Source organism: Molothrus aeneus, chromosome 8 (assembly GCF_037042795.1).
Source record: "Molothrus aeneus isolate 106 chromosome 8, BPBGC_Maene_1.0, whole genome shotgun sequence".
NCBI classification, from domain to species: domain Eukaryota; kingdom Metazoa; phylum Chordata; class Aves; order Passeriformes; family Icteridae; genus Molothrus; species Molothrus aeneus.
In genome coordinates this window covers 28,137,267-28,153,658 of record NC_089653.1, presented here as the reverse complement: position 1 = coordinate 28,153,658, position 16,392 = coordinate 28,137,267, and the positions used below count along the sequence as shown (strand labels likewise).

Sequence of the window (16,392 nt, the reverse complement as noted above, 5' to 3'; positions counted from 1 at the left end):
AGTGGAAAAAAAAAATAGTCCATGCCTGCACTATGTAGTTGGTAAGGAGTGGATGCTTTAGTCAGAAGCTTGGGCATAGGATGAGTGATGAATGCAATGTAATTATTTTATCTGGTAGTTTGGATACCCAGTCCTGACAGTCCTCCTTGTCTTTTTATTTCCTTCCAATAAGTTCTGTTTCCTCTTGTGTGCACAGTTATAAATTGAGTATCTGTCTGTGGTCTTCAGCATGAAATCCTTTTGTAATCTCTGTAATCTGCAAACTAAATTGATGTTATCACCCATTTTGCATATGGGAAAACAAGAGCAGAAAGGTGAAAATACTTGCCTGAGGCCACAAAATGAGTCATTGGCAGAGCTGAAGTTTCCAGCTCACTAATGGGGATAAAAAAACTTTTGTAACTAGATCTATATACGCCATGTTCTTTCTTCCCTAAGAGAAGAGAAAACACTGTGAGCTGCTGCAGAGGAGGCCTGCTGGAGAAGAACAAGAAGCATTCACTCCAGATGTAGGGTGCCAAAAAGGGGTTTCCATAGCAACAGTGTGACAACAAATACACAAAATCATGAATTGTGTAAAACAGAAATTGCCAGTGTATTTGTGTAAGTTAATTTATCTTCTGTCTTTGACCTTTAGGCAAAAGTAGACAATGAAATCCTTGATTACAAGGATTTAGCAGCCATTCCCAAAGTCAAGGCCATTTATGACATTGAACGTCCAGACCTAATTACTTATGAGCCATTCTACACCTCCGCCTACGAGGACAGACAGGAGAGACAGAGTCTTGGAGAGGTAATGACCCATTACCAGCACCTCATTCTGCTGTGCACTGCATCCAGAGCCTGCTTTGCTTCCCATGGGCACTGCTGGAGGTGGCTGCTGCTGCTCACACTGCTTTGTGTCTGTCTCATCTGGGGTACGGGGAGCGCTTACGGTGCTGCCTCACGTGTGGGGCTGCAGGGTTAGACACACCTACACCAGCACAGGGGCAGCTCTGCACGCTGTCCCTGTGTGCCTCCTCATGACTCCCATGGGTATCTAATCTTTGGGAATGGCAAGGCACGTAGGGCAAAAGCCAGTGTGCTGTTGTGCTGTGGAGCACCAATATTCACAGGAGGATAGGAGGAATACCGTGATATTCTATGGACTAGGAGCAGCAGGATACTTATCTCACAGAAATATATATCACCAGAGCACTTTGCCAGACATACTGGATAAAATTGTGTCAGGATGAAGTGCTCTTCCACCTGGGAAAGCAGGTTAATTGTGTTATACAAATACCTTCTTCACATTTTGACCTGCTAACATTTATTAAGGGTTCTTGTATCACACAGCAATAAGAAAAAGCTGTGTCATTTATTCTTCTAAACTTGTATGGGAAGGTGTCTTTCAGATTGGTGGTCCCCAGTTTTCTCAGGTGAATTTCCATAGCTGCAAATACTATTTACATTATTCCAGTGCAGTCTGTGGAGCAGGCTTCGTGATGTAATACCATCCGTCTGTGAATCAGACTTCCTGAACGCAAATCTAAATGGACGTGGAAATGGATTTACTGCTGCAATCTCATTGACCTTACTGACTGTAACTGAATTGAGTATGAAGATAAGTTGAAGAAAGAATTACAGTAAATCATTCAGGCACCAGTGGTCTGTAGATCACCAGCTCAGTGTGACTAATGATCTGTTTTCTTATCAGTGTTCTGCCCACCAGCAGGTCAGAACTACATCAGTTTTTCTCCTTTGTTCTTAAATGTTTTATAGAGCTAGTTTTTCGAATCATGAATTGGAAATTCAGCTCAGGAATGAAATAAGAGATTAACAGGTCAGAACATTACAGAATTTCTCCCCTCCAATTTATGTTGGTAGTGAATCCAGCTGGCATCTGGTTCAAAACCACAGTGAGACGCATTGGTGACCTCTGACCAGTTCCAACAGGCCTGACCCGTTCCACAAAACCTGCTACAAACACGTCTCTTGTTAGTCACATGGGGGGAATGAATCTCACCAGAGAAGGGGAACTGCATGTTAATCCTTAAAGGGGAGCTTCTTACTGACAAAGCAGTATGTTGGAAGCTGATAAAGCACTATGGTGTAAGTTGTCTGCTTTTATGCTTGTTCTGAGAATAAGCAAAAGCCTTTGGGGTTTTCTTACACCATATTTTCACCAGCATTAAATTCAGTTAATTTCTAGTGAGTACAGAAATTTGTTCTGGAAACAAAAGGGGCTCTCACCTTCTTTTCAGAAGACCTTGGGTCTTCACCCAATGCCGCTGCTGACTTCTGTCACCTTGGGCAAGTTACCTCACCTCTTTGTATCTGTTTCTCATCCCTTCCCTTGCCCTAATGAGAACACAAGCCCATTGGGGTGGAGTGATCCCTTACCCTGTGTTTGTGTTGTGGTAATCGAGTGACAGCAGTCTTGGTACAACGTATATCAGTCCCCATCATCTTTAAAAAGCAAAGAAGGCGACATGTTTCAGTTGTGCAGTGATTTATCCTGCATTCTCTTTGCAGAGGGTGTGGATGTGGTAGTGTTTAATAAAAGGGGACCCTCTGTTTATGCATGAAGAACTAGAAATGCCCCTCACTGTGATGGTGTTTGCGGGTCCCCAGGACGAGGGAAGAGATGAGAATCTTGACTACATGTTTCAGAAGGCTGATTTATTATTTTATTATATATATTATATTAAAAGAAAATGATACATTAGAACTATACTAAAGAAAGAGAAAGGAGACATCAGAAAGCTAGAAAGAAATTACTTTTGTGACTGACTAGAGTCCCAACGCAGCTGGACCTGTGCTTGGCCATTAATTAAAAACAATCAACATGAGACCAGTCAAAGATGCACCTGCCACATTCCACAGCTGCAGATAATCATTGTTTACATTGCGTTTCTGAGGCCTCTCAGCTTCTCAGGAGAAAAATCCTAGCAAAGGATTTTTCAGAAAATATGTCTGTGACACCTCACCATGATTTAAAAAGGAAAAAAAAAATCAGCAGTCTCAGAAACGAGAGATTTTTGGCTGTACAAGGGAAGATGCACAGAGATGGACACAAACCGTAATTCTAGGGAATAGGCTGCCAGCAAACGATAGATTTTGGGCACAGAAAGCGAGAAAACAGCGTGGCAGTGAGCAGGGCCGGCTGGGGCTGTGCTCCTGGGGCAGGGCAGAGCAGGGAAGGGCCGGGCCGGGCCGGGCCGGGCGGGTTCCCGGCCTCCCTCACTCCCTCACTCCCTCATCCCGCGCTGTCCCGGCGCCCTCTCGCGGGGAGCGCGGGCTGGCTCCGCCTCTCATCGCCCTCGGAAACACAAACCAGATCGGAAATTAATTGTTTCATTAAATTAATTAATTAAAGTTCCCAGAAACTGCCAGGTATTCAGGTTCTTCGGGACCTGTCACTCCTGCCTTGCAAGCAGCAGCCTGGTGAGCACTGAGGCTGTTGTCAGCTCCCGCTTTTGTTGGGTATATATTGAGAAGCAGCACTTTATGTCCTTTATTTCAAGTATTCTGTTTGTTGAAAGCACTAAATGCTCTGAAAAACCTTTCACTAAACAAGCAGACATGAAATGAAAAAAAGGATTTTTTCTAACATGATAGATGCTTCCAAATGGAGCAGGAATCCCACCTGTAGTTCAGTTAAAAGACAGATATAAATAGATCAGTGTGACATGCAGAATGACACCTGTAAAAGCTAGCAGAAATTTCCCAGACGACAAAATGACTCGTGAGGCTTCAGGTATTAGAGGAGACTCTGAGATCACAAAGGAATAGAGAATTGAGACTGTTGCCGTAGAAAATTTTATATAAGTTTGGTCAGAACAAGTCCTATTTCTCTTCCCCTTCTCTTTCCCCTTCTTCCTTTTCTGGAGCCATCACTGTATTTCCACTGGCCTGCTGCTCTGGGATGGAGCTGCTTTTCTCACTCACCTGTACAGTGTGTTTCAAACTGCTCATAGTGTGGCCTTCTGTCATAGGCCAGGTTTTGAAAGACCTGGAGAAACAAACATTCCTTGGCAGCCTCCAAGTTTGAGATCTGACAGTTCACCTGTGCGTGATGAAACAGCAACTTGGTTGCAGAGTGAGCTTCCATTTCCCAAAAAGCCATGAGACAATGTCAGCTAGTGATGGAGTAAAAATACATGAAAGGAAAAATACCTGTATTCAGCATGCTACTTTCTGGGCTGCCTTCCCAGTCTTAGATTCCTGTGACTACTTTTTACTGTAGCCATTACCTCAGCATCCAGGTAACCCTAGCAGATGATAGAAATTCATTTATTTAGAGTAACACATGAATTGCTAGCAGAAAAATGTGAGAATGCACCTCACAACATGTGCTTTTTTCATTCATATTGAAAGTTTTAGGTTATCTCTTAAGTTTTTGTAGAGGATGTTTTTCCAAAGCAAGGAGGAAGGTGGAGCAAAGTTTTTACAGCTGCTGCTGTTAGATGATAGGAATTAGGAAAATATGAATATAAAATATTTTTAAGACTTTGATGGAAAGTAGCAAAAACAGTTTCTAACAGCTTTATGGAAATTTGCTGAAAATGAGATGTCCTGTATCCAATAACAAACGTTGCTCCTTTGTTTGGATACTTAGCATTCCCAGTGTCACTAGCTCCATGAAAGTGAATGGTCTCTCAATCCAAAGTTTATGGATATCTACCAGCTGGATATTTATTACCAGAAACTCGGCATACATTTTACACTACTGCTGTTGTACATTAGTGTAGTAGTTGGACCAGAATCAGCTGGTTTGCTTCTGAGATATTATCTTAATAGCTATATCATTCTATAATTGTGGTCTTATTTAAAAGCATAATCTCTTGCCCAGTTTACTATGACAAATAATATTGAAGTTTTGTGCACAAAGGAAATAATTAAATCCTGATCTCCCGGCTTCACATTGCCTGGTGGTTGAAGAGCACATAACTGGTAATTACACATAGCCTTTATTCTTGTTTGTACCAGCAGCATATGCATAATCATATGTTTCTTCTAAAGGCATTTCTTGCCTCAGTTTCCCTGTGTGTTACAGAAACTTTTCATAATATTGTGCATATTTCTGCCCACTGGCCTTTGTGCAGTTCTTTCAGTACACATGCTTGTAATTCCTGTCTGTTCTCCTTACGTAACCATGGAGCAACACAGAGATTCAAAGGAGGTCATATCAAAGAAATGTTGATGACAACTACGTGCTCCTTTGAATGGGTATGAAATGTAAGGCCTTGGGGAGAAGCGCATTTTTGCCAGAGTGTGTGTGTTGGAGGGAAAACATGCTTCATCCTAAAAGATATTCTGAGTTTTTATTTTCCATGCAAAGCTCTGAGTTAAGTTTATTTATTTTTGATTTCCATTTTAAAGATTTCTTCATGACAGGCATGGTTGTTAAATTAATAACTCTTTCTGATTTTGATCTTTACAGCTATGTTTTAATTACCACAATGATTAGATGGCTAAGATGATCTTGCATGGTACTTGGCTGAATTAATCACGCCTAAAAAGATTCTCCCAGAAACATTAAACGTCAATGATTTATGGACCAGTCCCTGAGCCATGTGGAAAAAGCAGGTTCCAGTGCTGGAAGGGTCTCAATAATTTCTGCATTGCCACTTTACACTGTCATATGTCAGAGTACCTGCAGCAATGTTTAGATTACCCTTTTCTGGCCCATCATATGCAATGATGTTTCATAACCTTATTTTTTATGTCTTTGCAGTCTCCAAGGACTTTATCACCCACCCCTTCTGCAGAAGTAAGTTTGGTGGAACCTTTGGGGGCAGTGTCCTTCTGTGATTAGAATTATTCCCTCGAGCCAGTGCAGGTGTTTGGTTTGTTGTCAGTCAGATCCGTCTGTGTTTGCCACACAGGCGTGTTTTCTCAATGTTGAAACTTAACAAAATTATTTCTAAGAAGGAAACATGAAGCTCTTATTGTACAAGAAGTGGAGCTGCCGCTCCTCCCACTAAAGCAGAGCCCTTTGTCCAGCAGGTGTCACTTCTGGTGCATTCCTGCTCCTCGTGGCACAGGCAGATTCAGGTCTTGAGAGCTGCAGGATTTACAGCAGATAAAATGCTGCTCTAAGCATCCAAATAACAACCCGTGTTTGCTGCTGAAACATTTGCAGTTTTTTCTTGAAGAAAACATAGCTATGGTCTGGTTTGGTTTTGCTTTGTCAGAGGAGTTAGTTTGAACATCATAATAATTTGGAAGACTTGGGAAGTCGTTTGTCAGGATACAATCGATGCCCTTGCAGAATCATTATCATTGCCTTATCCTGTTGCTTATTTGCAACATCAAAGTTGTACTTACCGCTACTAGTTAAAAATGAAGGGACAGCAAAATTTCTTGTAAATCTTCATGCATTAATCAGTCCTTTCCTTTTTGTCCTGGTTTAGTTTGCTTCATGGAGGAGTGGGTGGTTGAGGATGTCATTTGTTTTGAGGGGTTTTTTTGTTTGTTTGTTTATTTTATTGGCTTTTGTACCCCCAGGAAACCAAGTAAACTGAATTTTGCTGTACAAGATGTCATGTTTTCAGATGCATGGGGAATCTGATTTAGATATAAATACCTGCTGATACAGCTGGTGACACATGGTCACTTTAGCCACAGAGAGCTCTCTGCTGCAGCTATTGAATTCTTGCTGGTCTCAAAGCTCCATTAGCTTGCTGATGGCCAGCTGATGTGTCTTGTGCAGGACACTGCAGGACACACATGCTCTGGATGCAGTTTCCCTTGTAGAGTCGGGGAATGTGGGCAAATCTAGGATTGTTACAGAGCTTAATAGAAATCACAAGTGGAGTTGGAACCTTCCACGACTGAATTCTGACTATAAAAATGGGTTGGAGCAGATCCTTGGAGAGCAGTGCTAATGGAGTAGGTTGAAAGCTTAAGGGATGTTGCTATTTCAGTCGCTTCTGCTGATGCCTTCAGATCCACAGAACTTAAGTGCTGCTGAAAATGTGTTCTGTGCATTTCCATTTACCAGTGGCTGCCTCTGTCCTGCAGGGCTACCAGGACGTTCGGGACCGCATGATTCACAGGTCTACCAGCCAGGGCTCCATTAACTCTCCCGTGTACAGCCGCCACAGCTACACCCCCACCATGTCACGTTCCCCCCAGCACTTCCACAGACCTGGTAAGGCCAACTGCATTGCAGATCCATGCAAAAATATGGTTTCTTTATTATGCCACTCAGTGGTGCAGTGAAGCACTTCTTTCTCTTAGAAGTGGAAGTTTCAAATTGAAAAATTGTTGTGTATTTTAATGTCTCGTTTTCTACCTGGTTTTTTGTTCTGGATTGACATAGTCTTTTGCACTAGGCTGACTGTTTCTTGCATCATAAATATGCATCTTCTAGTTTTGTTTCCAATCAATTCTTTTAAAAATATTTGTATGTTTCTGAAAGCAAGCAAAAATTTGCAGCAGTGAATGGCAAAGTTCATTCTGGAGTTTGGGAAAAGTATCACGTATTGGAAACAAAAATTATGGCTTGACTGCACAGAAGTTAGTAATTTAGGTTTATTCCCTTGTAAAAAATTCCTTTAAAGCTTGGTGCAGCCATAGAATCTCATATTCAGAAGCAAAACACCCATATGTTCCAAATTGCTTGTCATTTTATAAGACATGGACTCAGAAAGTATCTTTTTAATTAAAGCTGTAGGCAATTGCCTGGGAACACTTGAAAACATACTTTATTTTCTGGTTTAGCAGTGCAGTAAAGAAAATGTACGGGTCATTCAGGTTCCCAGTGCCTTCAAAATTACTGGTTGTGTATCTAAAAGCAAGATATGAAAATGAGCTATTCATCCACACCCAAAATGCATGAAAATGTATGGCTAAAGGCTACTCATTGAAGACTTTTCAAGACTGATTTTATTGTGTATGGTAATGAATTAAATCTTTGTGATCTGTTTTTAAATTAATTTATACAATTGCATGGTTTCATCTTCCTTGGTGATTACAGCTGAACAGTTGGGATGCCAAAAGCCCATATGCAATAGGAGCTGCATTTTTAAAATTAAAGATTGATAATAGAGCCACCACTGTGGAACTTGAATGCTGTAGCCATTTCCTAGTGGGGGTGGGCTGAAAGCAGCCAATTGTATCTGTCAGTGAATGCCTTATTTAAGGGACCCAAGGGAGGTGGGACAGAAGCAAATTGTGTCTGATACTTAGTGCTGACAACATGACTGTGTTTTAAGATGACGTTACAACTGAAACTGAAAGAGACTTGAAAATGTGAAAAAGCTGCAAACTTCTGTCCCTTGGTTCTCCATGTCTGAGGGGATTTTTCCATTTTTATCTGTTGTCTCAGGGATAGGAACAAATCCAGGTCCTATTCCAGACTTGACTGTGATTGAGTTTTACTGTCTGTGTTCAGTCAAAGGCCTTCCCCAGAAGCAATCTCTGTTTATGTAACTCTTGTGATGGGCAGATGGGCTCAAGCCAGACTTGTGATCCAATGCAGAATCTTCCAAAGTCCACAGCCTGAAGGATTTTCTGGAGAGATATTTGTTCAAACTTATCTATGTTCAGATGATCTCATCTTGGGCTCACCTGTTACTGATCCTCATATGACACAGAAGTAATTCTGTATATTTTGTCATTTGATGTTTCCTACGCTGTTTTGGGGTAATTGTTAAAGCTACTTGAATAATTTTCCTACAGTAATTATTTATTGAATAATAGCACAAAAATATATGTTTTTTTCCTCCTAATAGCAATTCTTTTCACCATGTTATTTTGCAAGAATAATTTCTCTCTGAATACACCCAGTGGCCCCAGATCACTTCTCTTTTGCTCCCAGCTAGCCCTTGAGAGAGAAGTGAACTGCTGTACTGACGTTGTCAGGATAAGGTTCTTCAAAAATCAAGTGCTACAAGTTCTGAAAAAGTTTGCAGCCTTTTCCTCCCCTGGTGCCCTAGCTGATGTTGGCAGCATTTCTGGAATGTCTTAAAACAATAGAAAACAGCTTGCATGCCTTTTGACTGACATTTTTTGGTCAGGGACTTTTCAAACCAGCTGTTTTCTTAACTAATTGAGCGTCAACGTTTGTGATGTTTGCATGCTGGTAGCAGGCTACTTTCTGGTAACAAGGCATTGCTCAGAAGCTCATTAAGCCAATGATGTTATGCTAAATTAGCCATGCAGTTCAAACCTAAGCCTCTCTTCTAACACTTCCTGTAATTTTGTTCTTAACATTTACGGGCCCTTTGGTGCGTCTTTAACCGTTCTGTTGTTTTCTTTTCTCCTTCCTTCTTTCCAGAATCCTAATTGTTCAATGCCTTTTTTTTTTCCTGCTTCCTTCGAAGCCTCCTTCCCTGCCTGTCTCTTATTGCTTTTCTTTGTCTCCGTTCTGTCCTGCCCCTGCCTCCCCGCGGCTGCAGAGCTGCTGGCTCTGGGCGCGCGGCGCGTGGCACCCCCGCGCTCCAGCGGCCCCGCGCTCCACGACTCCCGCCCCAACTCCCCATTCCGACACCACTTCATCCCCCATGCCAAAGGTAAGGAGCCAGGCCTCTCTCCAGGGAGTACCCTCCAGGCTGGAGACCTGTTGGCGCTCTGGCAGAGCTGTGAAGGCGTGGCTCTGGGAGGTTGCCTATGGCTGTGTAGCTGAGCATGCCTCGAAATGTGCTGCTGCACTCAGAACTGCGTTTAGAATAGACATAATGTCCTTTTTTTGGAGGAAATATGTCATTTCTAAGGGCCCTAGTTGAAGAGTCACCAAGCTTTTACCTGGCAGAAATACACAGAGAAACATTGTCATTTATTACTTAGAACCTGTATGTGCCGGATTTAGCTTCTTTCTAAAGCAGTACACAACAATCCCTTCAGCAGTTAGTTTATCAAATTTAATTATTCCTGCCCCATTCTTAAAACATGCAGTGAAAATTTGATTAGTTAGTTTATCAAATTTAATTATTACTGCCCCATTCTTAAAACATGCAGTGAAAATTTGATTACAGCATTGCCTGAATGAGAGGCAGGTGATCAAAACTATGAAGAAGGGAAAGAAAAGAGATTATATAAAGATCAATGGCAAAATGGAACTTAATCGTTGTTATTCACCTTGGCAATAATTAGGGCCCAACACAGTAAAATTGAAATCTCTAGACCTCTCCTCAACTAGTGCAAATCAGCAGGCTCTGCTGAAGACAGTAGCACTGCAAGGATTTACATTATTTGAGGATCTGGTCTTTTTTTCAATCTTTTACTTTCCATGGTTTGATTTGGAGGAGGATTCTTCTTTCACTGTGTCCCTTCAAGGGACTCATTTAGTTCAGTGATCTTTTAGTTTTGTTTCTTGCTTTTTGTGAATGGGGTTTTACTCTGAGTTCTATTGGAGCACTTGGCTGGGCCATCTCTTCTGTTTGGGGGGAGAAGGTCATAGCTTATATCACCTACAAGAGCTCAGAAAGACAAAGCTGAGTAAATTGAACATAGATTCCAATCTGGCACCATTGATTAATATAGATATTCGTAAACTGAAGATAATCAAAAGCAGTTGCAAGAAAGTTGTTGCCATGAAGTTTCAAGAAATGCTAATAGATCTCAACATCATAGCTCTTTAAGCATTCAGATCACCATCACTAATTTTACTCTTGCCTTTTTTAAGATGATTTTTGATAATCTCCACTGTCCACTTTTCTACTATGTCTCTGTTTTAAAAAAAAAATCTCACTTAAAAAGATTGGGACCCTTAAAAATAGCTATACTGCTCATTTCAGCATGCAGTTAATTCATAGGCCTTGCAATTTCAACATTTCTTTGCTGTAAATCCAAATTAATGCTCACACTCTTTCAGGTGGCATTTTCATTCTTTTTCTGTTGAGAAAATAGCTTCTTCAACAGATAAATGGGAAGAACTATTGGAAATCCATGCTTATTGTTGTCAGATTGCAAAGAATCACCTTGGCATGTAGGTCAGGTATCTTTCTCAGTTATTGTTAGAGAAGTGGGATTGCAAGTGCTGCAGGCAGAGGCGGGGAGTATGGTTTTTGTCAGGTATGTCCTGAAAGATGTTGTAGGAATCCTCAATTTTCAGAAGGCCTGGACAGCATTTATGTGTCATAACTCAGCCAAGCTGCTGAAAGCTCAAATTCATATCACTGTGACAGAAGAGGCACCATGTGATCTTTTTAGTGGCTCAGCCTTTCTCACTTATACTTTTAGCAAGAAGGGGACCTTGATGTTGGTTTGTAAGATTTCACAAAACAAAAACTTTTGGGTTTTTTTCCCTTTAGGAGTCAGAAAATACAGGTCATGTCTCAACTGCTTTGGTAAAGGGGCATGATTTCCCAGCAGCATAATGGTAACTGAAGTGTCATATGACACATTACACCTGTGTTATTCTGTATATTCAGGCCAGAAAAGAAGGCACTTAGACCAGTTTCAGTGTGTTTTCATACAATATAAGGCTTAAAGAAGCATAATGATTAAACCTCATAAGCACAGCCAAAAGTAAAGAAATTGGAGGAGTGAAAGGGGCTAAACACGCCTTAGAGTGAGAGTTTGTTGATATAACATATATGTTGAAAAAGCTAGAAGAGTGTGTAATAGTCATCAGCTTAGACTTCATTTAATCTAATTTGGACTCTCCATTGAATTTGGTCTTGTCTCAATAAAGCACTGTCTTTGCTATGAAAGAATCAAAACAAGTCCACGAATGAAAGAAACCCTGACCCTTCTGAAATCAGGGACAAAACCCTCATTGAGAGCCAGGATTTCATCTTGCATGCCTAGAATTTTTCAGAGGCATTCAAGAATATTGCAAAGCCCCCATAAGATTTCCATGTAAAAGGGTTCCAAAGTAATGTGTATTCCTTTGCTCACAGACCTTCCCATGAGGAATCTACACACCTTCATAGAGAATTTGGACCTTGGTTTTCACAGGTTCCCTCTTTCCTTCCCTGAGGCAGGTCTCTGAAATCAAATGCTTTCTGTACCTGGTGACTGTTTCCAGGGTTTTGTGGATGCAGGTGAAAGTTCTGTTCTGGAAGACAGTTGAGTATTGGCTTTTCAATGATTTTCAGTTTCATGTGTGAAATAAAGGCTACACATCTGGACAAGAAGATGTATGATAGCTTGACAAAACCTGAACAGGAGTAAGGGTTTCAGGTACTTTTGAGCTTGTTTTTCTCTGTCTACTCAGAAGTAGAGCAACTAAACTGGAACCTGACAGAAGGCTCAGTGTTGGTTACAAGTTGACAGAAGGCTCAGTGTTGGTTGCATATGGGTTTTTTGGCCTGATTCTGTGAGCTGAGCTTGTGAATCCCACAGCGAGCCCAGTGGTGAGCACTTCAGAAGGCAGCAGGGACCTGCATTACACTGGGCTGTGTGTGGGCAAGGAGTTCTATTCCTGGCTGTTAGGGCAGCTTGCCTAACAAATTCAGCTGTAGAAAACAACTACCTGATGGAGCAAAGAGAATGAAAGTGAAAAAAGCCTCTGAATTTCCCTTTTGCTGTGCTTTAGTGATTGATTTTTACATTAAGCTTGTTCCATTATCTCTTAACATCCCCCCACCTACACACAGACATATTCAACTTCATGACAAGAGTGTGAGAATTAGCTCTTTCTACAGTGTTGGTGAGCTGGAGTGCTCTTGTTGCTTTGGGAGTTAAGAGTAGTTACAGCTTATCTGCAACAGTGAGAGCCATTTCTGTTCAGGCAAAGAACCCAGATTTAATGGGTTTTTATGTGAAGCTTCGAGCAGGCTGCCCATGAGGCCCTGGGAGACAGGTACAAGCAGCCAGGAGCTCTGCTTTCCTCTGTGCACGTGCACATTCTGCAGATGTTGGCACTGCTTCCATAAATTGTGGGTGCTTTTGCAGCCGCATCCCAAGCACTTAAGCCTCGTTAGGAGAGTGGGATCCTCAGGGACGGCCTAATGGGAATCTAAGTGGATGTACCATTCCTTCTTCAACAGATTGGAGGCAATGAGGCTTCCATCCTAGGAAGTGTGAAGGGGAATTATTTCTTACTACTAGCAGGAGTCATTAGGTACCCCAGGAAATAGAAGCCAACAGAGGCATCTGTAAAGCATCACGTGCAGGGTGATACGGCAGTAACTGCCTGCCTGGTGCTGGGTGCATTTTACAACGTGTCCAGTCCTCTCTGAACAAATTATCTGTGTCCCTGATGCAAGACCAGCCAGCATACATTTATGGGTGTGAGCACACTTCATTGTGTCTAGAGGTGGAGAGGGGCCTAAGAAGGGTTTCCTCCCTGTATTTGTAGTGTTGGTGATAGAAGCTTGCAAATTGAACATGCACACATTTAGTCTACCAGTTCCCAATGGGTAAAATGTATTTGTGACTCCTCTGTTGAGACAAGTCCACAGGTCAATAAATCCCTTTTGGTTTTTTTCTTCCATTGAGTATAATTGCCAAAGGAAGCAAAACGTCAGAGTGTCATGTTCTCTATAAAGAACTAACTGTATCTCAAGACATATTAATATTGATGGGTTTTTTTTCCTTATAAAACAATGATTTTGCTGAAAAGTAACTCATAATTTCTCAGTAGAATCAAGAGACATAAGTAAAATCAAGTGAGGTGTTTCACCATCACAATATCTCAAAGGGTGGTGAAGTAGAACACAATATTGGAATTGCTAAATAAAGGGCCATAGATTGAGATAAACAATAATGTTTAACTAATCATTCATGCTGCTTTTCAGAGGTAGCAAACCTAATCCTTTCTGTTACCTGGCCAGAAGCCCAGCATCGCTGCACCCAGAATAGAAAACCACCATCAACACATCTGATTGAGAGCATCATGTCATTTAGGGCTGAAATGTCAAAGTGCTAAATACAGAATTTTTCACATGCATTCTTCTGGACAAATTTTGTATAGCCAAGCCCCCTGAACTGTGCATGTAATTTTTAAAACATTAATATACAGTGGGTTAACTTGTATACTGGCTGAAGCCTCTGGGACACATTTCAGCAAGGTTTTAAAAAGAGTATTTTTTTTTCTCCTTTAGTGACTTTTAGATTGGTAGATGACTGTTCAAGTAAAAGAGAATTTCTTGTGTAAATTGTAAAGAAAACTTCTTTTTTCCTTCTCCCACACCTATTTCCCCACCCCAAATAGATAAATAGTCTGCTGAGTCTAAGGTTTTTGGTCCTCTAACAGGACATAGGAAACAGGCTTGAATTATTTTTTTCATATGTTTTATAACTCTTCTGTATTTGTTATCATTCCCTCCTCCGCCCTCCATTTTTTTTCCTGCTTTCCTAATCAACATTTATAGGGTTTTTTAAGCCCTTGTGCATACTTTAAAAATGGAAGGGATTTGATATTCCCCTACTTTTCACTGCTGGGGTCACTCCTACCCATGTGAAATAAGCACCTGTGTGGATGGTTTTTCTTTGTGTGAGTTTGCTCTAGTTTGAAGAACAGCACAATAAAAGAGGCAGCTGCATTCTTTCAAGGTACACACACACAGAGATACGAATGGATATCTGGCTATTAAGTGTTGATACTTGGAATCCACCATCGTGGTTGTGCAGCAGCCCTCACTCCCTGCCAAGGCACAGAAACTTTCAGGGCTGTTGGGTTGCTGTGGTGCATTGCCAGGAGGCAAAGGGATAATTCCAGTAAGAGTAATCCTACAAATGGAACAAACCGGGTGTGCAAACTAGAGCTAAGGTTTTTAGGTACTAGATTCAGCTTTGCTAAATCAGCAGTGGTGAAGTATTGTCATCAGAACCCATTTTGGCATTGATAGAGTTTTGGTGCGGCACGAACGAGGTGTGTGCAGCCACCAGATGGGCTGCACTGCTTTACAAATTGTTTTGCCATATCAGAATTTTCCTAAACCGATGAAAGAGTGTTTGTGGAACAGTTATACCTTTTGATATGGGCCAAGTGACCTAACAGCTATTTTCTGTTTCTGGTTTCTGTACACTTTTGGTTTAGTGAACTGTAGTAACTGCCAGCATCTGCTTCTATCTGCTTTGGGTTTGCAAATCAACTACTCTGCTCCGTGTTTGCGCCTTTTAATTCTAAATATCAATCTCTGTACTAAAAAATCATTGCTAAGTAACCTTCCATTCTTCTTTTCTGACCTGCCCATCTAATCACCAGCTACGGGCGCACAGCTCCTGCCTGCATGCCGTCAGAATGAGTCTGAGCTGCTCAAACCTCAACTCCAGCCTGAACATGAATTTTTGTCTCTGCAGGAATATCAGGGGGGGAAAAAAATTCACCAGGGCTACTACCAGCTCTCCTTATTGTTTGTATTTATACTTTTGGTTCGACTTCTTTTCTCCCTGGAGGTTTTGATTCCACTGGTTTTGTTTGGGTTTGATTGGGCTTGCCTTTTTTTGGTTTTTTTTGGTTTTTTTTATTATTGCTCTCCCTCTTCTCATTTTGTTTTCTCCATTCTTTCATTGGAGGCAATGAGCCGTCCAGCGGTCGGAACTCCCCTGTCCCCTATCGGCCTGACAGTCGCCCTCTCACTCCAACTTACGCTCAGGCCCCTAAACATTTCCATGTTCCAGGTAGGAGCTGGCACTGTGTGTGTCTCGCTGTCCTGTCACAGTGTAGAATGTAGCCTTTGTAACTCCTGTCTTGTCTCCATCCTTTCACACCGTTTACCATGGGTTGCACCCTCAGCATTTGGAACTGCTTCTGGGCTTGCTGAGAGGAGTAGTGCCTTAAGGAACGTAGGGGTTTATTGTGATTTTTGGGATTTTTACCTATTCTCTTGGTCAGGTGTTTCACTCTTAGAATGCTTCATTTTCCAGGGTTGTTTGATGGCCTGTGAGCTGTATATGAACTACGTAGGGCTTGGTTTTTCTCCCATTTGCATCAGCTGAGCACCAGCATAGCTCTAATTTTAGAGGAGTTGGTTTTGATTCACGTGCAGAAAAGAGGTGGCCAGTGAGCCATTACATATATTGTTCATTCAGATTGTTGTGGCTTGTTTCAGTCTTGAGCACAGCAATTCTAGTTTAGTGTCCCTTTCTTTTTAAAGCAGGTGAGGTTGTTTCTTGTTCTGCACAATGGCTTGGTGTCCTCATAGAGACCTGCAGATCCACAAGGATATGTGTGCTTTAGGATGTCCTTTCTATAGAGAGCAGTCTCTGTTTTGAAGTGAGCTCCACAGTTGTTCCAGCCCCTGAGGAGACCATGTGTCTTGGATTTTGATGGGATGAGCTGTGTGTCCCTAGGGTTTGGACATGCATCTGGCTGCTTCAGCGCTGGCTGAAAGCCTTGTTCTACGCAGTTACTTTCAGATTCCCTTCAGCCTGGTGTTCCTCCTCGCTGCCAGAGGTTACTGCCCTTCCTCCTCTCCTCAAATCTGGCGGATAACCAGTTTGTGCACCCCCCTTTCAGTCAGGGTGACCTGGCTTGGCTGAGGTTGGCTCTTTTAACCGCTTAAGCTC

General features: G+C 41.8%; 1 protein-coding gene across 1 annotated transcript in view; it reads left to right on the top strand.

Moving 5' to 3' along the window:
* The window catches only part of ABLIM1 (actin binding LIM protein 1), a 142,719-nt gene that overhangs the window by 106,512 nt on the left and 19,815 nt on the right, over positions 1-16,392 (top strand). Inside the window, exons 11-14 of the mRNA XM_066555000.1 lie at positions 638-793; positions 5,720-5,755; positions 7,009-7,138; positions 15,400-15,504. Of these exons, the coding sequence (XP_066411097.1) occupies positions 638-793; positions 5,720-5,755; positions 7,009-7,138; positions 15,400-15,504 (427 nt within the window). The remainder of the gene's footprint in view (positions 1-637; positions 794-5,719; positions 5,756-7,008; positions 7,139-15,399; positions 15,505-16,392) is intronic.